At 36.4% G+C, this 23,350-nt stretch overlaps 3 protein-coding genes and 1 pseudogene across 8 annotated transcripts; 3 read left to right on the top strand and 1 right to left on the bottom strand.

Annotated features, from left to right (window-relative positions):
- Positions 1 to 208: 208 nt before the first annotated feature.
- On the top strand, positions 209 to 1,666 carry LOC103326505 (F-box/kelch-repeat protein At3g06240-like). Its single transcript, XM_008228738.2, has one exon. The coding sequence runs from the start codon at positions 255 to 257 to the stop codon at positions 1,512 to 1,514; it is 1,260 nt and encodes a 419-aa protein (XP_008226960.2). The 5' UTR covers positions 209 to 254; the 3' UTR covers positions 1,515 to 1,666.
- Positions 1,667 to 2,224: 558 nt separating this feature from the next.
- On the top strand, positions 2,225 to 19,092 carry LOC103326452 (AUGMIN subunit 4-like). 5 transcript variants are annotated; one of them, XM_089049446.1, is made up of 13 exons: positions 2,225 to 2,500; positions 14,997 to 15,044; positions 15,119 to 15,184; positions 15,747 to 16,091; positions 16,306 to 16,405; positions 16,882 to 16,927; positions 17,384 to 17,477; positions 17,578 to 17,649; positions 17,747 to 17,805; positions 17,936 to 18,004; positions 18,084 to 18,135; positions 18,594 to 18,671; positions 18,749 to 19,092. In XM_089049446.1, the coding sequence occupies exons 1-13, from the start codon at positions 2,363 to 2,365 to the stop codon at positions 18,824 to 18,826; spliced, it is 1,245 nt and encodes a 414-aa protein (XP_088905572.1). In that variant the 5' UTR covers positions 2,225 to 2,362; the 3' UTR covers positions 18,827 to 19,092. The 5 variants fall into 5 exon arrangements, 4 of the variants coding, with proteins under 4 accessions (XP_088905572.1, XP_088905573.1, XP_008226895.2 ...); XM_089049447.1 differs by having other exon boundaries at positions 2,307 to 2,500; positions 15,130 to 15,184; XM_008228673.3 differs by lacking the exon at positions 2,225 to 2,500 and adding an exon at positions 14,608 to 14,890.
- Positions 9,219 to 12,294, top strand: LOC103326506 (indole-3-acetate O-methyltransferase 1-like; annotated as a pseudogene). Its single transcript, XR_016125271.1, has 4 exons — positions 9,219 to 9,410; positions 9,505 to 9,921; positions 10,682 to 10,957; positions 11,762 to 12,294. The product of XR_016125271.1 is annotated as an indole-3-acetate O-methyltransferase 1-like (transcript).
- A 196-nt stretch (positions 19,093 to 19,288) lies between the features above and the next one.
- Positions 19,289 to 21,973, bottom strand: LOC103326454 (uncharacterized protein At4g14342). The gene is made up of 5 exons (XM_089049449.1): positions 21,890 to 21,973; positions 21,606 to 21,691; positions 21,388 to 21,511; positions 19,537 to 19,666; positions 19,289 to 19,475 (listed from the first exon to the last, which is right to left on the bottom strand). The coding sequence occupies exons 1-4, from the start codon at positions 21,893 to 21,895 to the stop codon at positions 19,619 to 19,621; spliced, it is 264 nt and encodes an 87-aa protein (XP_088905575.1). The 5' UTR covers positions 21,896 to 21,973; the 3' UTR covers positions 19,289 to 19,475; positions 19,537 to 19,618.
- Between the last annotated feature and the right edge of the window lie 1,377 nt (positions 21,974 to 23,350).

The following is a 23,350-nucleotide window of genomic DNA, read 5'->3' as shown; positions in this document are numbered from 1 at the left end:
GTCCGTACACACCATGGGGTCCTTAACGCTAGTGGATTCCTTGTTCAGTAGACAATCAAACACGAATACAATATGACTATCCTAATAAATATATAAGTTATCTCTCCTGGAGCTTTAATATTATAAAACACAAGTTATTAGCCCACATGTACTTTCGTACAAAGGAAGGAGAAGAAGAAGCTAGAGGTACGGAATCATTAATTTTCTTTTCTCTATCTACTAGTTAGAAAGAAGAAGAAGAAGAAAGAAAGAAAATGGAAGCGCCGGGGCTAACGATCGCCGGAAACTCTAACCCTACTAATGGCCAGCTTCCATCAACGATGATAGAGGAGATTCTATCAAGGCTACCAGTGAAGTCCTTATGCCGCTTCAAGTGTGTCTCAAAGCCATGGAGTTCCCTAATCTCCGACAACACCAGTTTTGTTGCATCGCAGTTGTACAAAGGCATTGGGGAGGATAAAGATGATCTACTCTTCCGAAGAAGAAGAAGAGTCATCTTTACTGATGCCGCAGGTAATGGCCTCCACTCTATGCACCTTGACTACGATGGTGAGTTTCTCAATCATAACAACGAAGAAGATGCATCATATGATCACGATAATCGCAATCGTAACAGTTTCAATTTCGATGATGATGATGACGAGGTTGGTGATAGTAATTTATTAGTAACAACAGCCACGGAGCTCCAGTATGTTTATAGCGAGTTATCAGGTATTTCGGTGTCCATGTTGGGTTGCTGCAACAGCTTGTTATTATGCATGTTTTTATATGACCCGCAGTTATATTTGGTTAACCCAGCAACAAGGCAATCCAAGAAACTACCGGAAATGTCAACCCAATATCAAATTGATGACCGCTACTTTTGTAATGTATATGGGTTTGGATTTGATTCTTCCACTCATCAACACAAGGTCGTCAATGGCGTCATCTACACGGATGAAGGGGTTGAGTTTGATGTGTATACATTGGAAACCAATTCTTGGCGACAGATTCCGTACCTATTTCCCTACCACATCTATCCATGTCGAAATAAAGGGACCCTACTGAATGGAAACCTCCATTGGTTGGGGACAAGAGTCATCGGAGATGATGATAATCACTCATCTTTGTTGATTGTCTCCCTCATTTTAACAGAAGAACAGGAGTTTGTTCGAGAAATGCCACTGCCGCGTGAATTGAACTCTTCTCAAACTAGGCGTATTAAGCTCGGGGTCTTCAGGGAATGGTTATGTGTAACGCATGAGGATGATTATGATCAAACAACATACAATGAGTTTTGGGTCATGAAGGAATATAGAGTTGGTAAGTCTTGGACTAAAATGAGGGTCTCCATCCCATATTGGGACTTGTCACATTCTGGTTTCTGGACAAAGTCTCATGATTTGATGGTGTTTGGAGAAAAGTTAGTTATGTACAATTTTAACAATCACAGCTTTCGAAATCTATGCGTTCGTGGAATCGGCAAAGTTAGTAGTGTTGAAACCTACTTAGAGAGCCTTGTTTCACCCAAATAGAGTGAGAAAAATAAAAGAAGTAATGTGTACTTTTTTTTTGGGGTCTTAGTTATTATTCTTTTGAAGCTGCAATATGCTGAACAAGGTTTCCAATGCCGGTATTAGAGTATATACTCAATAGGAGGAGACATCAAACTTTCTTTGTTACTGGTTAGACAGAAGTCTCTTGGTTAATATTTCTTATTGGGTTTTGTTTTGTTTATTTTTTACTTAACTCTTACAAATTTGTGGATGTATTTATGATTCTTTATTTGAGTTTTCTTTTGGATGTAACTCAAAATGCATGACATTTTGTTGTAGATGCATGACATTTTTACTTAACTCTTACCCCCTCAGACTGAAAGAAACAGTAACATCATCAAATCGTTGCAGACTCCTCTTAATATCATCACTGAAATGCCCATCTGATGGCCAAGACTCTTCCTCAACCTTCTTTAAGTCATTTACCACTGCTTGTGAATCAAACCCAACCAATATAGAAGAAAAGCCAGCATCCCAAGCAAACTTCACCCCGAATAGTAATAGTATGAGTCAGTTGGAAATTCAGTTTTGAGCCTACTGATTGTTGCAGAAAACTATTTGTTTTTAAAAATCTGAATTTGGTAAGGAACTGGTTTGGGCCCAATAGCAATCCAATACTGATCTCTATTATGTGCCTAGGCCTGGAGGAGAATGTTTCTTTCTATCGGCGAAGATGAGGGTATTTTAGTAAATCAAGCGGGTAACTGATTTGAATTCCTCCTGCGAGTGCGCATGCCCAATGCTTAGGCTTAGGAAGGAAGAAGAAGAAGATATAGAAGGAACGAACGAACGAAGACGACAACGTTTTGGGTTGGTGATCGAGAGAAATGGTGAAGGGGCTGCAACTACCAGGACAACAAAACCTGCCACCCGATGTCACCCATCTCATCGATCAGCTGGAGCGCCACTGCCTGGCTCCCGATGCTTCCCTCGTCTCCAAATCCGCTTACTTCGACCTCCAACTTGTATCTCTCTCTCCCCACATTTCCATGCCTTGTTTGGTTTCCTAGAAAATGCGGCTGGCTACAATTCCTTTGATTTCTTGGAATTATTGAAACTTTTGCAGGCCAGGGAGGAAATGTCCAACGAAAGAATGCGTGACTTGGAAGTTGGAAGCCATGGTAATTCATTCTCCTACATTCATGTAGTTCTTATTTGACAAGGATTTTAAATAGGGAATTCTGATATAGGCAATTTACAGTGAGGCAATTGCAATGGTGGAGGAGTATGAACAAGGCTTGAACAACTCTCTGTTGCAATGGGATTCTGATGTAGGGCATTTTTTAATAGTGCATATAGTGCAATGGAATATAGAATTCTGATGTAGGCCATTTTTTTCTTTTTGAATTTAATGCTTTTCAAATTGGCTTCATATCAGCTGTTTTCAGGTCATGATTTTGCATTAAGTATGAGAGACACTCCAAACTGCAATGCGTAGTGTTTAGAATCGAAGGTGCATTTGCCTTCCTTGCATGGGAATTGAATAATTTCCTTCTATTTTTTCCATTTTGAAGAAGAAATGAAGTGAAAAGAAAAACAAACTCCATCTGAATTGTGACTGATAAACAAAATTTAAGTTACTATGAGATGAAATGGAACCACTGCAAAAATTTGCTTTCCATGGAAGAATGTTCATTATTATTTTTAATCTAATCATTACCTTAACTATATATATACAATGACAGACTTGTGTATTAGAATTTAGGTTATCTTCAAAAGACGACATGATAATTCAATCTTCACTGGATGCTCAAATGTAATGTGCCCTTAGTATCCTGTTATGCAGATGAGCCATGTAAGTAGTCTAACACTGATGAGAACCTAATTTTTCATGTATATATCAGCTGTATGAAACATTAGAGCATCGTATGACTATTGCGGAAGCAGCTCAAAGGCTGAGGGCTTCCTCTTATCTCCAAGGATGGTGAAATTCATGAGGACGAAATTGAAAAATGCAATATAATGTCACGGTCACGGAGTTCCCTTGATAGCATTTGCACCAGTTTTACAGTCAGCTCAAGTTCAAGCTAGACAAATTGTAATACTGCAAATAGCACTAGTGCAGCAAACAACAATACGTTTTAGGTTTTAGGTTCAAACAACTATATATCATGTGTATATATATATATATATATATATATACATTACTTTGAGAGAAAAAATTAAAAGTAGGTACATTACTTAGAAGAAAAAAAATAAGTTCATTATACTAGGTAAATTTTTTTACTAGGTATACATTATTAGAGAAAAAAAAGGGTACATTATTTAGAGAAAAAAAAAATAGGTTCATTATACCAGCTAAATTGTTTAGGGGAAAAAATAGGTACATTATTTTGAGAGAAAAAATAGGCTCATTTTAAAAAAAATTGTTTTCATAAAACAAACAATAAAAAGATGATCAAATTATTTTTTATAAATCAAGTAATAAAGAAAAAAAAATACAATATTTGGAGAAAAAATAGGTTCATTAAAAAAAATGTTTTAAAAACAAAACAATAAATAGATTATCAAATTATTTTTCAACATAATTAGAATGTACACTATTATTCATAAAATTAAAATAAAAAAGAATACTGGTCATATAATTCATAAAAAGAAACAACATTAATTCCTAAATTTAATTTTGAATTTAAATTATTAATACTTTAAATAGATTACTAGTCGTAATTCATAGAAGGAAAACACCATTAATTCAAAAATAGATTACTAGTCGTAAAATAGATTACTAATACTGTAATGTGGAATTTAATATTTAATTTCAAATAAGTTTCTAAATTAGTTCATACATCCATTACAACTATTTGGAGATATTTCCAAATTCAATGGGTGTCATTAGTTACACTCCCCATAACATATTAACTTATAAATAGGGATAGTTTTGGAATCCGAAAAATACAATAAATCAGATTTTAAGTTATATTAGGTAACTTGCTTAGTTGGATCCTAGTGATTGGGTATTATTTGAAAAAATTGGGTATTTTACATAGAAAACTAAAGGAAAGGGTTGTAGGTGACTTTAAAATGAATTTTATGGGTCTAAGCTCAATTTACTAAAAAATAAACTGTATTATTAGAAAAATCAATAGCTTTCCATTCCCAAAATTGCACATACTAAATATGGGAATGAGAGAAAGTGACCTTTCTTGGTCCTTATTTCACAACGTTACCAAATACGAGAATGAAAATCTTTCATTCTCATATTTTGAGATTATACATGTGAGTTTCATTCCCAAAAAGTTCATTCCGCGAAGCAAACGAGTTACGCCCCAATTGGGTACAAATCAAAACCCAACATCTAAATCCTCAAAGGGAAATGCTAGTAACATTCTCTCTAACATTCTCTCTTGGACCTTCTCCCTTCTCCTTATGACATGTGTTATTTTCTTTACACTTGAAATAATGTCATTAATGCATCACACAAACTAATTTTTGTTTTCCAAAACCAATACATTTAGTAAGGGTAAATTTGGAAAACAAAAATTAGTTTGTGTGATGCATTAATGACATTATTTTAAGTGTAAGGAAAGTGACACATGACATAAGGAGAAGGGAGAAGGTCCAAAGGAAGAGGTTAGAAAGAAAAGAAAGTTGCTAGCATTCCCCATCATCAAAACCAAAGAATTATTATTATTATTATCTTCTGAAGAAATTAAAGCCTGAATTGAAAAAAAAAAAAAAAAAAAGGATAGAAGAAGATATTTATCTTGTATATTTTCACGATATTTTCTAGATTGTGCAAAATCGTTTTAAATCCTAATTTAATACACCCCTACATAGTTTATAAATATATTTAGAAGGGTGATTGATTGCAGGCACTGAACAGGGCTACAGGTTCCATGAATTTGCACCATCTTTTCATTCTACAATTCTCTTGTTGGTTACCCATTTTGGCTCTCGATCTATAATTGTACATATACAAATACTTTGCCTCTCACTGTATATGCTTTGAACAATTTAGCTTCACCCTAGAACCATAGAATTATATTTCTGATAAATATGGCTTCAGATGGACAGCATGTGGTTGTTTCTAACATGGAGGTTGAGAACTTGGATGGAGGCAAAGAAGATGCCGACATTTCCAAAACGCAGGTTAGTCTTTAATACGTATTTTTCTTTTTGATTTTCTTCCAAATGTCATGTTTTCTTTCAATTTTCATGTTGTGGCATGATTTGGCTTGATGAGTCTCTCAGACTGCCTTGGGCTAATAGATCTGATCCATAAGGCTAATATTGTCATTTGTTCTAGCTTGAATAATTGGTTGCAATTGGGAACCTTAGTTTGAGCTTGAATAACTGGGCGTGAGTTTGACTTGGGAAAACCTTGTCAAACTTGTAGACTTTCTTCTCTTAATATTACCAACTTCTGTTTTTGTTTTTTCCTTTATCTCTTTCGGGTGTAGGTTGTTGGTTGAGACTAAAGAGGCATGCGTTGTGGAAGAGTTAGATGGTTTCACTGAATAGGAGTGAGGGCTGCAGGGGTATCCACTAATTCCCAAATGGATTTCTTCTCAATCACAGAAATTTCTTCCTCCATAGCTTTCTTCTAAGCTACATCATTCACAGCTTTTTCAAAACTCTTTGGTTCAATGACACATAACAACTAGCAAACACACCATTGAGATTCATTTTCTTTCTTGGAGTTGAACTAGAACTGAAACCTGGTGATTGAGGTGTTGGACTTGCTACTTGAGGAGATTGTGGGGAACTTCATGTTTAACTTCTTCTTCATTCTCTTCTACTTCAATGCCATCATTAAATTGAAGTGAAGAACCTTGGACAGATACCAATGGAGTCTAGCCCAGTGGAAAAGGGCGTTTGCAAACCAGTTGTCTCAAGTTCGAACCCCATGACGTCACAGTAGTGTGTGAGTATGAGAAACCCCTCTTCTCCTGTAGTTTAGACTATCGCTTGTACTCAAAAAAATAAAGCATTAGACAAATTTTTTCTTCCAATTCAAAGATGTTTCTTCATTACAATAACATCCCTCGAATTATAACTCTCTCTTTCTTCAAGTCGTAGAGTCTATAACCCTTTGTATGACTGTTGTACCCGACAAAGATACACTTCTTACTCTTTTCTTCAAGTTTGTGCCTAAGGTTTTTGTGAACATGGGCATAGCATATTGATCCAAACACCCTCAAATAACTCACAGATTTTTTGCCACTGTATGCTTCAAATGGTGTCAAATACACATCAGTATAAACTTCTCCCCAAAACACATAGGGCCCTTCTCAAGTAACATGGACTTTGCCATTTCAACAATAGTCATGTGCTTCTTCTCAGCTACTCCATTTTGTTGTGGAGTATAAGATGTAGTGAGTTGTCCCTCAAGTCTTGTATCCTCACAAAACTTTCCGAACTCATTTGAAGTGTACTCACCATCTCTATCACTTCTTAGAGTTTTAATTTTCAAACCTCTTTGATTCTCCACCACGACCTTAAACTTCTTAAAAATAAAGAGATCTCTGATTTTTGCCTTATCCATGTCATTCTTGAAAAATCATCTACAAAGTCAGAAAAAATCTATTACCTCCATGAGTACCTCTATGCGCTCGTGGAGACGAGCTCTATGTCTTGGTGTAAAGAAATTTTCTGAAATTAATGGCAAACAAAAATGGCTCGAAACCTTAGGGACAAAAGTAAAGTTAATACACAAGTGTGGCGGCGGGCTAAAGGGTTAGGTAGTGATGGACGCATACAGAGGGGATGGCATGGCTGCGTACTGTTGGGTGGGTAGGGAAGGGGGCCTAACGACGGAACTGGGGGAACATGGGGTAGGCCGGAGGGTTGGATACTCTTTAATATTTTTATAACTTTATTTTATTTTCATATACTTTTTAATCATTTTAAACACTTGCACTGCTTTTTCCTTTATTTGTATTTTTTATTTACAATTTCTCGAAGTTCTATAATTTAAAAAAAAATGATTTTGTTATTTTTCAATAATTTATGGGTCTAGTAATTGCTACTTCATGAGTTAACGAAATTTTTTACGAATGGACTAAGTAGGGGTGGGCATCAAGAACAGAAAACCGAGTCACACTGGATTGAAAAAAATCGTTGAAAACTGAGTTGACAAAAAAAGGCGAAAACCAAACCATAGAGGTTCAAACCAGTTCCGATGTCGGTTTTACACCTCAGAAAATCGGACCAAACCAAAGTAGACCAATCCAATTTATTATTATTTTTAAGGGTAAATTTCACTTTACTACGCTCAAGTTTCACTAGATTCAAACTTTCCTACATGAAGTTTTTTCATGTCAATTTTGATGCCTAAAATTTGATATTCTTACCACTTTCATACCTCTATTAGTATGTCAGTCAAGTTTTCCTAAGAGGACCAATCATCCCATGAATATTGCACCAACTCTTGCTTCCCAAAAAGGAGAGACATATGTCAGCCCACAATTGACCAACCACCCAGAAGGTTACACTTCACTAACAAATCTTCAATCCCTCGTCGAAACAACATAAGAATAGAAACCATCTCCTTAATTATAAAACAGACGTACTTCTCCACTTAAAAGGTAATTTGAACTTCCTCCATTCTAAGTACAATACTTTTCTTACCACTTAGGTATCAGAGGGTGGTTGGTGGTTCCTCCACCACCACTTTTCCGTGACATTTCCTTATTCTCTTGCAGGAATTGATGACTGAAATCCTACCCTTACACTTGGACACTTAAAGTGAGATCCAACACATACCTTCAAACACTCTAGTGTGGTTACTCTTGACGGAGAGTTGACTGAAGCTAACTTCATCCTAATTATACTTTAAAACTCAACAAATGCATTATTATTATTTTTGACTTTCAATTAGGGGTGTGTACATTTACCACCCAATACAAAAATTTGGCAATTTACCATATAAAGTTGAACTTCGGTGCAAATTAACCACATTGATTAAATTTTCTGATAAATCATGTTTTGTGGGGGACTTACGTCGGAAATTACGTTCTCTATTATTAAAAAACCAAAAAGATAAATGAAAACACCCATGGCAACCAGGTCCACTCCCTCCTTTCCCTCCAAGCCGCTCCAACCACCCTCCTCTCTCTCTCTCTCTCTCTCTCTCTCTCTCTCTCTCTCTCTCTCTCTTATAATGGATAAAAATTGAATTATGACATGAAATGGGAGTGTAAACAAATTTTAGGATACTTTTGGTCCCCTTACTTTCTGGCAAGGTTTTTATCTCCCCTAGGTTGCTCTAGGGTCTACTCACTGGCTTTTGCTGGTGTTTCTTCCCTTTCCTCCTGTACCTGCCATGTCTGTCTTTTTCTACGAGGTTTGGGGTTTTCATTTTCTGGAGGAGAAGACGCTCTCTGATGTGGAAAATTTTAGTGGTTTGATGCTGGGAGCTTGGATGAAGTGTGGTCCCAGCTCATTTTCTTGGAGCTGGGAGTTTGATGCGGAGTCATAAATTTTTTATAGAGGGGACTCCTCATAATTGATTTTTTTTTTAGGTGATTTGATAGGTAGAAAATCTCTATTTTCATCAAGATGTAATGGTTGATTACTGCAATAGTCCACATGCTGGCACTTTCTTTTCATTTTCATCAAGATGCAGTCCACATGTCTCTTTTCAATTGCAGTCAGTCTCACCAATTAAGCAATTAGTATGTTCATAATTTTTAAAACATTTACAGGATATGCCATTATCATAAATGAAATTATATGAAAATACTTTCCTAAAATTCAGTGTTCCCTTATATATCACACTCAACACCCTTACCACAGTATTAATCTTATTAATTAATCATATTCATGGCTCCCAAGGGAGACAATGTTATAGTTTCAAGTATAAAGCTCGAGAAGATACTAAGCATGAAGGGAGGCAAAGGAGAGTTGAGCTATGCTAACAATTCCAAATCCCAGGTAATTACTCCATTATATTATTTGTTTTTTTTTCTTCAAAATTTCAAAGTTTTCTCATTTCTGTGCCCAAATAATTGTGTCTTTAATTTTTCAGGCCGAACATGCAAGATCCATGCTTCCCCTGCTTAAAGAAACCCTAGACAGAGTGCAACTGAGCTCTCCAGAAGCCCCCTTTGTGGTTGTGGACCTTGGATGCTCAAGTGGAAGCAACACCATCTACATTATAGACGTGATCATCAAACACATGGCCAAGCGCTATGAGGCCTTGGGATATCACCCGCCTGAGTTCGCAGCCTTTTTCTCTGATCTCCCTAGCAATGACTTCAACACCCTCTTCCAGTTCCTACCTCCTATGGCCAACCACGGTGGTAGCATGGAGGAGACCGTCGCAGCCGACAGCCACCGCTCCTACTTCGCTGCAGGGGTACCCGGCTCCTTCTACCGGCGGCTTTTTCCTTCAAGGTCCATTGACGTTTTTCACTCGGCGTTTTCTTTGCATTGGCTCTCACAGGTAATTAATCCATTAGTGGTTGTGATAGATACTTACTAGCTAATAATTAGTCACTTAATCACTTTATTGTTTTTTTTTTTTTTTAAGAATAAGTGATAAGAACTACTGATGACCAAATAAAAGTACAAAGCAATTAGGGGCTTTACCATATAACAACGAATAGGAGGGCACCAAGATAAAATGGTCTAGCTCCTCATATCATTGTCATTGGACCGGTTTGTCCAATTTTGAAGGGACTGGATCATTTTAACATTTTGACTTGTGTGAATGAATATTTTATCATTCTCCCAAGCAATTATTGTTCATAATGTAATATAATACGCACAAAATTCTAGGTGGTTGATGACAAATGTAGTGCAAACAATACCGTTGAAATAGTTAGGGTTAATTTTTCAATAGTAAATTTGGTTTTTCACTTGAAACTTATTTTTCCTTATCTGCAGCCCATCAGCTTATTTTTCTACGGAAAAATGCCTTAAGAGTAACTAGAGGGGTACCAAACTGAAATTAACCAAACTATTTAATATTTCCTGAGATATTCACCGAACTTACTTAAAAGAGAGCATGCATGGTCTTCTTGTTACTTCATGTTTATTGTGTAAAGAGGACTAAACATAACGTTAGTTCTTGAGCTCAAATTATAATCTGGCGGCAAATTTATGTAGAGTCTCTCTTTTGAGCAAGTTCCATTAGAATTTGTTTCAAGATTCCCTCTAGTATATTTAGTTGATAATTCTTTTATGTGTTGCGTGGGACCCAGGTGCCAGAGAGTGTGCTAGACATGAAATCAGCAGCCTACAACAATGGAAGGGTGTTTATTCATGGAGCAGATGAGAGCACAGCCAATGCATACAAGAAGCAGTTCCAGACAGACTTGGCAAGCTTTCTCAGGTCAAGAGCCAAGGAGCTCAAGAAAGGTGGCTCTATGTTTCTTGTCTGTTTGGGCAGGACCTCAGCGGACCCCACTGACCAAAGTGGCCTAGGCCTTCTCTTAGGGACCTACATTCAGGGTGCTTGGGATGATCTTGTCCAAGAGGTAATCATGATATACATTGTCGCAAAATAATAACTCTTGTTGGCTGCTGGGTGCTTGGGATGATCTTGACCATGGGATCAATTGAGTAGCTCGTTGACACTGGTTATATATTACAATGGGAATATTCATTGTTGGTGCCGGTGGAGTAAATTGCATATTTTTTCTGCGAAAATCGTGCTCTGGCCCTAATAAATAATGGGAGAATTTCACTTCTACCTCTGACGTTAGGCATAATTAGCGTCAGATCCCACAGGTTTGATTTATTGCAGTGGCACCCCTTCTGTTAGTTGATTTTAACGGGAAATTACGTTTGACGGATGAAAGGTCAATTCTACCCCTCTAGTTACCTTTAATAATTTAATTGACTGAAAAAACGAAATTAAAACACAAACCCCTTCCTCAAACCTGTGGGGTCTGTTCTAATTATGCCTAGACTTAGGGGACGTGAGTGAAATTCTCCCATAAATAATATTACTATGCAGTCCAAGCTACAACCTTATATAAGTAATGTTTCATGTACCACATTTATTTTATATATATATATATATATATATAGTACAATCGATAATGTATCGATAATGTTTTACACACACACACAACTATGATGCTATATGAGGATTTGAACCTAAAACCTCTGGTAAGCAAATAAATGCATTTTTCCATTGAACTAGACCCCAATTGGCCACATGATGATAAATTTAATCAAATAAATATTTAGCTTTAGATTATGTTTTTGTATAATTTATACTACTACTTTTGACATAAACTTGTGATGTATATATTAATTATCAATTTTTTTTGCAGGGTCTTATCAATAGTGAGAAACGTGACAGTTTCAACATTCCTGTGTATGCTTCAAGCTTGCAAGATTTCAGGGAAGTAGTGGAAGCTGATGGCTCATTCACCATAAACAAGCTTGAGATTTTCAAAGGAGGAAGCCCCATTGTAGTAAACCAACCAGATGATGCAGCTGAAGTCGGTCGAGCCCTTGCCAATACTTGTAGGAGTGCGACCGGAGTGCTCATTGATGCACACATAGGTGAGCACCTTGGCAATGAGTTGTTTTCAAGAGTGGAACAAAGGGCTCAAGACATGCCAAAGAGCTACTGGAGCATATACAAATGTTTTACATAGTGGCATCAATTTCTCTTGCTTAATTAGAGACTGTGCCGTTTAGTTGTGTTATTTTCACTGCATAGAGGATAAATAATCCAACACACGAAGGAGAGAAGAAAAACGTTAGGGTAGGAACGCTACCTCCTTTCTTTTCCTCCTTTTGTGTGTTTGTTTTGTGTTATTAGTGATTCTGGTAGTCACCTTTATTAATATATACTTGATGGTGGATTTTGCGACTTTACGTTCCTCTGAATAATCAATTAGCCTTTTATCTAGTTGTAGTTCTCTTTACTACTTAGTTGGAGGAGATTTCAGTCGACTTATACAGATCGATGACAATATATATTTTTGATGAGGTTGATACATAGTTATGACTTGCTCAATTACTATGATGTAACTTTGTTGTGAGTGTATTGACTTCTTGTAAAAACATCATTGTACTTAAACTATCATTTGTCACAAAGAAAATTCCACTAATAAAAGAGGTAAATGATAAGTACAATTTTAACAATCATAGCTTTCGAAATCTATGCGTTCGTGGAATCGACAAAGTTGGTAGTGTTGAAACCTACTTAGAGAGCCTTGTTTCACCTAAATAGAATGAGAAAAATAGAAAGAAGTAATTTGTAATCTCTTTTTTGGTCTTAGTTATTATTCTTTTGAAGCTGCAATATGCTGAACAAGGTTTTTAATACCAGTATTAGAGTATATACTCAATAGGAGGAGACATCAAACTTTCTTTGTTACTCGTTAGACAGAAGTCTCTGGTTAATATTTCTTATTGGGTTTTGTTTTGTTTACTCAACTCTTACAGATTTATGGATGTATTTACGATTCTTCATTTGAATTTTCTTTTGGATGTAACTCAAAATGCATAACTGTTTGTTGTAGATGCCAGAGAGCACAAATATGTTGCAATGTTTATGTGTTCAATTTCATAGCCATTGTATTTAGGGTCATATTTCAATGTCTTATTATGTTTTGTGGTGTAATGAGATTTATTATATTAAATTTACATGACAACAATTAAGTAGTTTTTAACTTTTAATCTCCACCTTCGTTTTAAATAAAGATGCATACCTCACAAATTATTATTATTATTATTATTATTATGAAGGAAAAGTTTAGGGAGGAGGAGGGGAGGCTACCCAATCCCTAGGTCAGGCATACTAAGGCTTCTTTGAGGACTTACAAAAGGGGTCTTAACTCCTTTTTTTGTTTTTACAGATTACCCATCAAGAGGGATTGGCGACAGCGTGACTTAACGTAGGCCTTGATAGCGAAGAAAACGATCTTTACCAACTCAACCAACCTTCATTTCCCCTACAAATTTAGAATTCAGGTAGCCAATGAAATTAGTGTACTTGGTACAGTATATTAGTTATTTATTTATTTTAAATTCCTTTCAAATTGTTAAGTATGAGAGCATCTCCTCCACTGCAGGGGTGTAAAGGGAAATGTAAAGGATATTTACACCCAGAGTTGCCGGAAGTTACTCCAATGGTAGAGTGAAAATTAATGCAAATATAGCATTTGGTCAAAAAATGTAACAACCTTTTAACGCATATATGAGGACTAGCTGATCCCTAGGCTTCCCAAGCTTACATTGATTCTATTTTGGAGAGGATGAGGGATATAAACTTATAATAAATGATGACGAAGATACTGAGGTCAAAAGACTCGCTGAGTTTATGAAGTTGAGACAAGAGAATGATGTGGTTGAGATAAGAAACGAAGTGGATAAGTAGCTGTGGTGGGATGTTTAAAATCCTAAAAATCCTCAACTTAAATTGTTAGAATCTGCATTCATTTTGGATGGTTGAATCCTTTGCATGTTTCTTTGACTCCAAAAATGATGGAGGCCCTAATTTGTACAAGTGATTGGTTAAAAGTGGATGAATATTTCTTTTACAAGGAACCCACAAAAGATGCGCTCGAGTTCTATGACGTTTGGAGAAAATTGAGTTGGGTAAGACTAAGGTACTAACTTTCAATTAATATATTGATTTGTCAATTGCATTTTTTCAATGTTTGTTCATTCTCTCACACTTTAGAGGTTAGCCAAATGACAGAGCAGCAAGTAAGCACTAGCAATATATTGCTAGATCTTGCATGCCTTGCTAGAAGGTGAGCTACTTGATTGCACTCTCTTGAATTGAAAGAAACAGTAACATTTTTGACGTTGCAGACTCCGCTTAATATCATCAATGAATGCCCATTTGATGTCCAAGACTCTTCCTCACCATTCTTTAAGTCATTTACCACCTCTTGTGAATCAGACTCAATTACAGTATAGAAGAAAATCCAGCATCCCGAGCAAACTTCACCCCAAATAGTATAAGTTAGTTGGAAATTCAGTTTTGAGCCTACTGATTTGGGCCTTCAAAATTGTTAATTGTTCCAGAAAACTATTTGTTTTTCAAATCTCAATTTGGTAAGGAACTGGTTTGGCCCAATAGCAATCCAATACCGACCCCTATTATGTGACTAGGACTGGATGAGAATGTTTCTTCCTATCCGCGAAGATGAGGGCATTTTAGTAAATCAAGCTGGTAACTGATTTGAATTCCTCCTGCGAGTGCGCAAGCCTAATGCTTAGGCTTAGGAAGGAAGAAGAAGAAGATATAGAAGGAACGGACGAACGAAGACGACAACGTTCTGGGTTGGTGATCGAGAGAAATGGTGAAGGGGCTGCAACTACCAGGACAACAAAACCTGCCACCCGATGTGACCCATCTCATCGATCAGCTGGAGCGCCACTGCCTGGCTCCCGATGCTTCCATCGTCTCCAAATCCGCTTACTTCGACCTCCAACTTGTATATATATATATTTCTCTCTCCACATTTCCCTGCTTTGTTTGGTTTCCTAGAACATGTGGCTGGCTACAATTCCTATTTCTTAGAATTATTGACAAATTTGCAGGCCAGGGAGGAAATGTCCAACGAAAGACTGCGTTACTTGGAAGCCATGGTAATTCATTCTCCTACATTCATGGAGTTCCTATTTGACAAGGATTTTAAATTTGTGTGAGAATTCTGATGTAGGCAATTTACAGTGAGGCAATTGCAATGGTGGAGGAGTATGAACAAGGCTTGAACAACTCTCCTCAGGTTTCACTTTTTGTCACACTTTGAATTTGCTTTCTTTATTATTGCAAGTTTGGAACAATTCTAACCTCTAGAGTCTACCCATTTTTTTCTTTTTGAATTTATTGCTTTTCAAATTGGCTTCACATCATCTGTTGTCAGGTCATGATTATGCATGAAGTATGAGAGACACTCCAAACTGCAATGTGTAGTGTTTAGAATCAAAGGGTGTATTTTCCTTCCTTACATGGGAATTGAATTATTTCCTTCTATTTGTTCCATTTTGAAGAAGAAATGAAGTGAAAAGAAAAACAAACTCCGTCTGAATTGTGACTGACAAACCACTGCAAAAATTTGCTTTCCATGGAAGAATGTTCATTATTATTTTTAATATAATCATTACCTTAACTTTATATAGTTACAATGATAGACTTGTGTATTAGAATTTAGGTTATCTTCAAAAGACGACATGCTAATTCAATCTTCACTGGATGCTCAAATGTAATGTGCCCTTAGTATCCTGTTATGCAGATGAGCCATGTAAGTAGTCTACTGATGAGAACCTAATTTTTCATGTATATATCAGCTGTATGAAACATTAGAGCATCGTATGACTATTGCGGAAGCAGCTCAAAGGTTGAGGCTTCCTCTTATCTCCAAGGATGGTGAAATTCATGAGGACGAAATTGAAAAATGCAGTATGATGTCACGGAGTTCCCTTGACAGCACTTGCACCAGTTTTACAGTCAGCTCAAGTTCCAACTCGACAAATTGTACTACTGCAAATAGCACTAGCGCAGCAAACAACAATATGTCTCTTAGTGCTGCTGATGTTGTGGAACCTGCAATTGGTGGTGTACCCAATCGCTTTCTTGGGATTACACCTGGTTATCTATGGCAAACACAGCTCCAGCAAACCCCCTTCTCCATGGTACAATGTCCATATGGTTCTGGCATTCAAACAGTTGTCCTTTTCTTTTACATATTTATTTATAGTTTACGTTTTTTTTTCTGCTCTAAACATCTTTTCTTAGAGAATCTGTTATTTTTCTGTATATAGTCCTTTAATATGAAGATATAGCCTTGGTGAAGCTGTCCCTTATTAATGGAATTTTTGAGATACATCTGTGATGCTTAAACTGCAGGATATGACAGAATACCAGTTGTGTCTTTCCCATGAGATTGAGGCTCGCTTGAAAGCTAAATGTGATGTGTTATCTGATGCCTTTGTAATGGAGGACATAGGTCTCTCTCTCTCTCTCTCTCTCTCTCTCTCTCTCTCTCTCTTGTTTTTTACTCTCTCTTCCCACCCATATATGAACGCAATCCAGATTCCATAGCCATTACAATCTTGTGATGAACATGTTGACTTGTTGATGTACTTCTCAGGGCCTCCACTTAATCAATTTCTGTATGAAAAGTCAACTGTCATCTGCAGGCCAAACTGTTGATCCGCATCATTTCTATTTTTTGTCTTATTCATTCTGGGAAAGGATACCCCAGATTCACTGCTCCAATGCAATCATTGCTCTTATGATTTTCTCTTTCCTGGAGAGGATCATGAGGATCAAGTTTACTAGTATCCTAGAAATTTAATACACAGTATCTATATTCTTTATACTTTCCTGGGCATAATTAATACCAATGATATAACCAATAGGCAATATGTTTATGTATAGTGGTAATAGGCGTAAATTAACACCATTGTTTTCTTGCTGCAGATTCATCACCCGGGCATCAAATTTCAAGTGCTCCGCTTCCAGAAAGGTTTCGGTTACTCTCTTAATGCAACGTTTATCTTAAGACAATTCCCTTTTACACGGAGCAAGATTCTTTCTACTGATGTTTGTAAATTTTATTTGACATGTAATATAGTCTGTTACTTGAGCTAGCAGCTGACATGAGTAGTTGTAATAGAAAAAGTACTTTAAAACATGTTTAACTACTCAATGGCTTAACGAATTTCATTTCCTCTTTCTACGAAAATGATTATATGTCAATTCTCCAGATCATTGGCTGCCTCATTTTCACACTACTAATTCTAACGCTGCTTATATATACAAGTGACTACAGTTTTCAACTATTTTCTGTACTTCTCTCAAGTGCAATGCAGCCATAAACCAATGCTTTTGGTGAATTTTTAAATTTCTAGAAACTGTGTTCTAAATGTGTCTGTGATGGTGTGTTCTATAATATGTTGGACTTTTCTTGCGATTTTATCAGGATAAAGTTGATAATCGAGGAAATGGAAAGGGAGGAAGCAGCTCTTCAGGAAGATCTATATTCTGCAGATAGAAAATTTTCTGAGTATTATAATGTATGAAAATATACAATCTATGTTTTATTTTCCTGAAATTCTTAGTGGCTTCATTTTTCTTGTGAGGGTATGTGACATAAAGTCTTTTTTCACAAACTAGGTCTTAGAGCAGATAGTGGGGGTTCTTATGAAGCTGGTCAAAGATTTGAAGTTGCAACATCAACATAAATATGTAAGCTTCTAACATTTGGGGATATGCCTTACATTTTGTTTAATTATAGGATTCTGTTTTCTTTACAGTTGAAACTTATTGTAAACAATATTTATAGGATGAACAGCAAAAGATATGGCTGTGCAAAAGGTGTGAGACAATGAGTGCAAAATTGAGGTTTGTTGCCTGGATTCTTATGCAAACAGAAAAGGTTCAGTTACTGAGCGTGTTCATGGTTTTCACTTATTCTAGTATGATCTAATTAATTGATTCTGTAATGAGTATAATATGCCCCATTTAATTTCAGGAAACTGAAGTATTCTGTCCTTGGTCAAACATATACAAAGGATTCAGTACCGGCCCTATATAAAATACGGTACTTATTGATTACTCTTTTGAAAGTATTTGCAACATACTAATTCAAGATTGTTTTGATAATTTTGGCTCATGTCTAGGAAGTATCTTCTTGATGCTACAAAAGAAGCTGATGCTACATATGATAAAGCGGTATGTTATTCTAATTCTCATATGTTTCTTTCCTACATGGTTCCTGATCATGAGTTGTCATTTTAATGTGCCCCTATATAGTGCCACTTAAAATGAGGCTTGCAAGTGCTGAAGGCTACTTCAAGTAGTAATGCATTCTTTTGGGGCATTCTTGGCTAGTTAATTTTTCAATAGTTGTTTGTCTATTTTCCTTGGCCTCCGGTAAGTCGCTGTTTTAAATCCTAATCTACCAACTATCAAGCTGTGAGTTGCTCCAAACTGAATTCTGGTAGATATTGGGTTTTCTAAGGGAATGTAGTTACCAACCAAGCTATGAGTTAAGATATGCTGAGCAAACGTTCTCTGACAATGTGTATCCAACTTAATTAGCCATTTAACCTTACCATTGTTTTGTTAGTTTTAACTGCATCTCTCTCCTGCTGGCTTTTTATGAACCGTGTTTCATCTTCTTCTACCAGATTACCCGCCTTCGTGAGTACCAGGATGTTGATCCTCACTTTGATAAAATTGCAAGGCAGTACCATGATATAGTAAAGGTAATAGCTATGCTTACAGTTGTCCATTACTTGGTTCGTTCCTGTGCTATACTCTAATGTCAACATTTCCATTGCAGGAATTGGAAAATATGCAATGGACGATCCACCAGGTTGAAATGGACTTGAAACACCTCCCAGATCAACCCAATGCCTAGAACCCTCTTGTTTTTTAGGCGTTTTGTTACTTGGGCTTTCTTCTTCTCATAATAGCAGCTTCGGGTGCACCGTTCAAAGCTAATTGTAATTGTTTATGCTGTTTTATCCTTTTTTATCCCTTTTTCTTTCTTATAAAAGGTTTCTTTTTTCATTGGATTTTTGGGCCACTCGTGTACCTCACCAGCAAGCCAACATATTTTTTCACGGAAACGAACGGCATAAACAAAATTGATGTCATAATAGACAAGGATGGTTAGGTTAGGCAGATCTGGTCTAATTTCCTTTTTCTCTTGTTTTTTAAATCATGGTGCCATGACAGAGGAGAAATCTTTCCCTATCACCGTTGTACTTATAACTGGTTACACCTAACATTTCTTCTATAACCAGTTACACCTAATGATCATGATGTCATTAGCTCAACATGACAAACATGCAAGTTGAGAGAGAGATGGGCTTATGGCAAGTTGGAAAATATTTTACCTTAAAATACTTATCAGTTCCCTCGAGAAGCTCTAAGCATGTAATCAGACTATAAATGGAAAAGAAAGCCCAGACAATATATATATTGTATACATTCCACAGCAAAATGTAGCATTTCCTAGAAATTAGTTTTACAATGAAGCATCGCTTCCGCATAGACCCAAACTCTAAACGTAAAATGTGGGCAAATAGTGCAATAACCAGTTCATGGTCAAAACAGAGTCCTTACGAAAGCTAAACGTACAAATGGCAAATCCAGTGCATATAACCAGAGTTCATGGTCATCATTAACAGAGTCCTTATGACAGTGGTCAATCATCTTCCCTCTCTGGGGGAGGACCACAAGGCAAAAGCATTTTCTGCACAATAGAGAGAATAAAATCAATTCATACATCAATAAGACAAGTATCGGCTTGAAAATTATGACTGACACATTATACAATCTCTCTACAGCCCACATAATAAGATCACCATGTGTATTACATATAACACATCAGACCATAAACATACAAATAGAGGGAGAAAAAAAAGTGAACAGTTTGCGCAACAAGCAAGACTCTGGGCGTGGGTAAACTGGACCAAGTGATGTTAACAACGTTAAACAAAAGTACAAATGAATGGATCTGCACAGACATGTGTGCGCACAAATAAAACAAATAGATCTGAGACAAAATAATCAACCCCTAGAATTTGAAGTCTAGTGACATAAACTTACAATTCAACATTATACCCACAATGTCCCCTTCATAAACTCATGAATATATCCCATGAGCTTTAGAAGGCATATCTGAAACCAATTTTTGCCATAATTTAATTTTCTAGATGGTCGACACAAATTTTATGAGAAGTGTAGCATATATTTAAAATCTACACACTGAGATAATATACTTCTTTACTTGAAAATTGAAGAGACATATGGGCCCTGTCCCACACACGCTGGTCAACAGGATTCAATAGAGGCATTGACATAGTCGGCCAAGTAGTTTGGATCATGCATTGTTGAATTGCGTCTATTTTAACAATATGCAACAAGAAGACTCATTTCTCCCAGGATTTTGGAAACTTCACAGCCTTAAATTACATAGACCTTGAGGGAAGCCACTGATGACAACATCACATTCCAAGACTAGAGGCCAGGCAGACTTAGAGTGGAAAAACTGCGGACTGCTAAGGAAAACCATATCCCAACTACTTGTGACCAGTACAGTACAATAACAAAAGCATCCAATGAACTTCCTCTTCATGATTTACTAAAATAAACTATCTGGAACTTCTCAGAAGTTCATTATCCAACTTTACCCGTTCTTGTCTCAGTACTATTAAATTCAAGATCATCCTCTTTTTGATCAAGCACCTATAAACAAGACTGGTAAAATCTCAATCCATGCAGCTTACTAGCTGTCCATAAAACTATTTAGCCACTAGATATTAAATCAAAAAGACTATGCTTCCTATGGTTGGTTACTGGTTGGTTACAAAAGCTGCACCTACCATCAAAGAGAAAACTAAGCAGACAGGGATTACTTCAACTAAAACTGCTCAAACACAAAAGGAAGCTTTAGTTGTATTAGACGACAAGGCTGGCAAGGCTCAGCCAAGGATGATTGTTTTGATTTTTGTTTCCTGGCTTGCCCCCATGTAACCCAAAAGAAAGAAGGAAAGAAAGCAAGCTTTAGCCAAACCAGGTGGCACAAAGTTCACTACAAAGATGCTAATACTACTCTTCTCTTCCCTCAAGAGTCCGACCATGATCTCACACATACCACATAATATTAAATCCATCATTATAATGTTAGGATCACTTCCGGCATGAATTCACGAAAGACAACCCTTGAATCAAAAACTGCACTGGGTAAGCAAATATTTGAATGTACACTACAATTACAACATCACACTCACGCGAACACACAGACACGCAGAGGAAAAGCACACATGGACATTAACACTACGAACAAGTAAGAAAATCCAAAAGCACTTGCAACAAAGCAAGAAAACATATCCAGATTACGGTAGCTAAACCTAAGCCTAATACAATCAATTACTAGTCACAAAAGCATAAAAGCAAGACAGTAGAGAGAACCTGCATAAAGTTGTAGCGTTCTCTTCCAATTGACTCATTCTCGGCAAGAGCAAAGTATGCAAGAATGGGATAGTGGCCAACGTAGGATGCGTAGCTATCACGCTGAATATTCACGGCCCACTCACTGCATATTTCAAAGGCAAAAGAATCTAAGAATTCCAAAATAATCATATAAGAAGAAACTATAAACACAAAGCAAGAGAGAAGATTCCACTCACTATCTGTTCAAGTCGGCATGCCCGGTTCCGACGTATTTAGCTTGAAGATGCTCAAGCTGGGAATTGATGTTGAACCTATCACTGGCCTGAACCCAATCAAAGAAAAAAAGTTAGCTATGCTCATTAATTTGAAGTGGATGAAGAAAAATTAGGGTTTATGATTTTGGGATCCCCAAAAGGAAAGAGCTTGAGGATGTTGATTTTCTTGTCCCTTCTTTCTAATTAGCCGTTAACTGGACGAGAATATCGAATTGAGATGAGAGTTAGGGTTGATATCTAGTTACCTGCATATTGGCTGCACCGAGAAGAAGCTTAACCAGCAAAACTGAATCACAGAGAGAGATTCACAGCTTTTTGAAAACGGCTCTGAAAATACAACCCGCTAAAGCGACTCTAAATATACTATTTATTTACTTTATACAGCGATAGCGGCGGTAGAAAATGTGGAGTGATTTTTTAGCCAAAATTTAGCATCTAAATTCATAAATGTTAATTTTAATTTTTTTTTTAACCTTTCATGTATAGTCAAAAATTCACTTAAATAGACCAAATTGTCTCAAAACGTTTTAGTCATAGTTTATGTATGGATCTATAATGAACACAAATAGATATAGTAAAAAAACATCAAACATTTAAAGTCATAAATGATAAAATTCACCTATAAACTTAATAATTTAGTAATTTACCAATTCAAATGTGGTTCAATTACTCTCACATCACGATGCACTACAAGTGTGGGTGATGACACGAATAGCAAGCTTCATCAACTTAGTTGTTTTGGTTCTAAAACGCTCCCATCAATACATTGAAAATTTGAACGAACCATTAAACAAACAATTGTCATCAATGAAATTGAAAGGATACCATGTTAAGGGAATGAGTAGGGGTATCCTAATTGTTGCTTTATTTTCTGAGTATGTTGCCTTGTGCATATTATTTAAAGTTGTTTATCAGTCAACGAAGAATCACTTCAGTTTAACATAACTTCCTATCTCTTGTTCTTCCAACAGCAAATATATTTTCTTAAATTTTCTAACATAGGATGGGGTAGGGATCATCATTTGGCCAAAGCCCATGGGCAAAATGGGTAGCCCAAGGCCCAATGGCCCAAACTCGGTCTGTTCGTTAGGCTCGCTCTTGAATTGGGTAGGACTTGGACTTAGATTTGAAACCCTTAGACCGGCCCACATAGGCCCGGCCAGAATAAGCCCTTTTTTAGACTTAATTGATACACTCCTTAATCTCGTTTTACACTTAATCAAAATAATATAATATGTAGAATAACTTAATAACCTTAATATGTAGACTTAATTGAAATAATGTAATATGTAGCATAAATTAATAAATTATTTTCTTTGTTTCACATATGTAATGAATTAAGTTTATATTTTTAATGTTGTTTAAAATTTGTAATAAAAAGTTATAAAAGACTTATTGAAAAAAGAAAAAGAAAAAGAAAAAGAAAAAAAGTTTGCGCCTCTAGGCCTATTGAAGGCCCGGATCAGCCCCATAGTTGGGCTCGTGCCTTGACATTTGAAACTTCAGCTCGAACCCAAAAATTTCAAACTGGACTATGACGAACCATATTCTCACTATGCCACTGAGTGAACCATGTGGCCAAAAAAAAAATTAACATTTTTCATTTGATTTGAGGCTGTGAGAGGAAAGTTTTCACATCCACTTAGTGACTAGTTATGACTCTCAGACAACATTTAGTAAGCCTAAATGGGCAATGCAGCCCATCA

The sequence above is a fragment of the Prunus mume genome, linkage group LG3 (assembly GCF_029339155.1).
Source record: "Prunus mume cultivar Tortuosa linkage group LG3, ASM2933915v1, whole genome shotgun sequence".
Lineage (NCBI taxonomy): Eukaryota > Viridiplantae > Streptophyta > Magnoliopsida > Rosales > Rosaceae > Prunus > Prunus mume.
The sequence above is the reverse complement of the archived record's forward strand: the minus strand, read 5'-3'. Positions and strand labels throughout refer to the sequence as shown.

What these genes read in the sequence shown, in the direction of transcription:
- LOC103326505 (XM_008228738.2), top strand. Translation starts at nt 255, where the DNA reads ATGGAAGCGCCGGGGCTAACGATCGCCGGAAACTCTAACCCTACTAAT.
- LOC103326452 (XM_089049446.1), top strand. Translation starts at nt 2,363, where the DNA reads ATGGTGAAGGGGCTGCAACTACCAGGACAACAAAACCTGCCACCCGAT. An exon ending in TGCGTTACTTGGAAGCCATG is followed by an intron (nt 15,045 to 15,118) that starts GTAATTCATTCT and finishes ATTCTGATGTAG; the next exon opens with GCAATTTACAGTGAGGCAAT. An exon ending in ATGCTACATATGATAAAGCG is followed by an intron (nt 18,136 to 18,593) that starts GTATGTTATTCT and finishes TTCTTCTACCAG; the next exon opens with ATTACCCGCCTTCGTGAGTA.
- LOC103326454 (XM_089049449.1), bottom strand. An exon ending in CATGCCGACTTGAACAGATA is followed by an intron (nt 21,512 to 21,605) that starts GTGAGTGGAATC and finishes TGAAATATGCAG; the next exon opens with TGAGTGGGCCGTGAATATTC. An exon ending in AACGCTACAACTTTATGCAG is followed by an intron (nt 19,667 to 21,387) that starts GTTCTCTCTACT and finishes TCTATTGTGCAG; the next exon opens with AAAATGCTTTTGCCTTGTGG.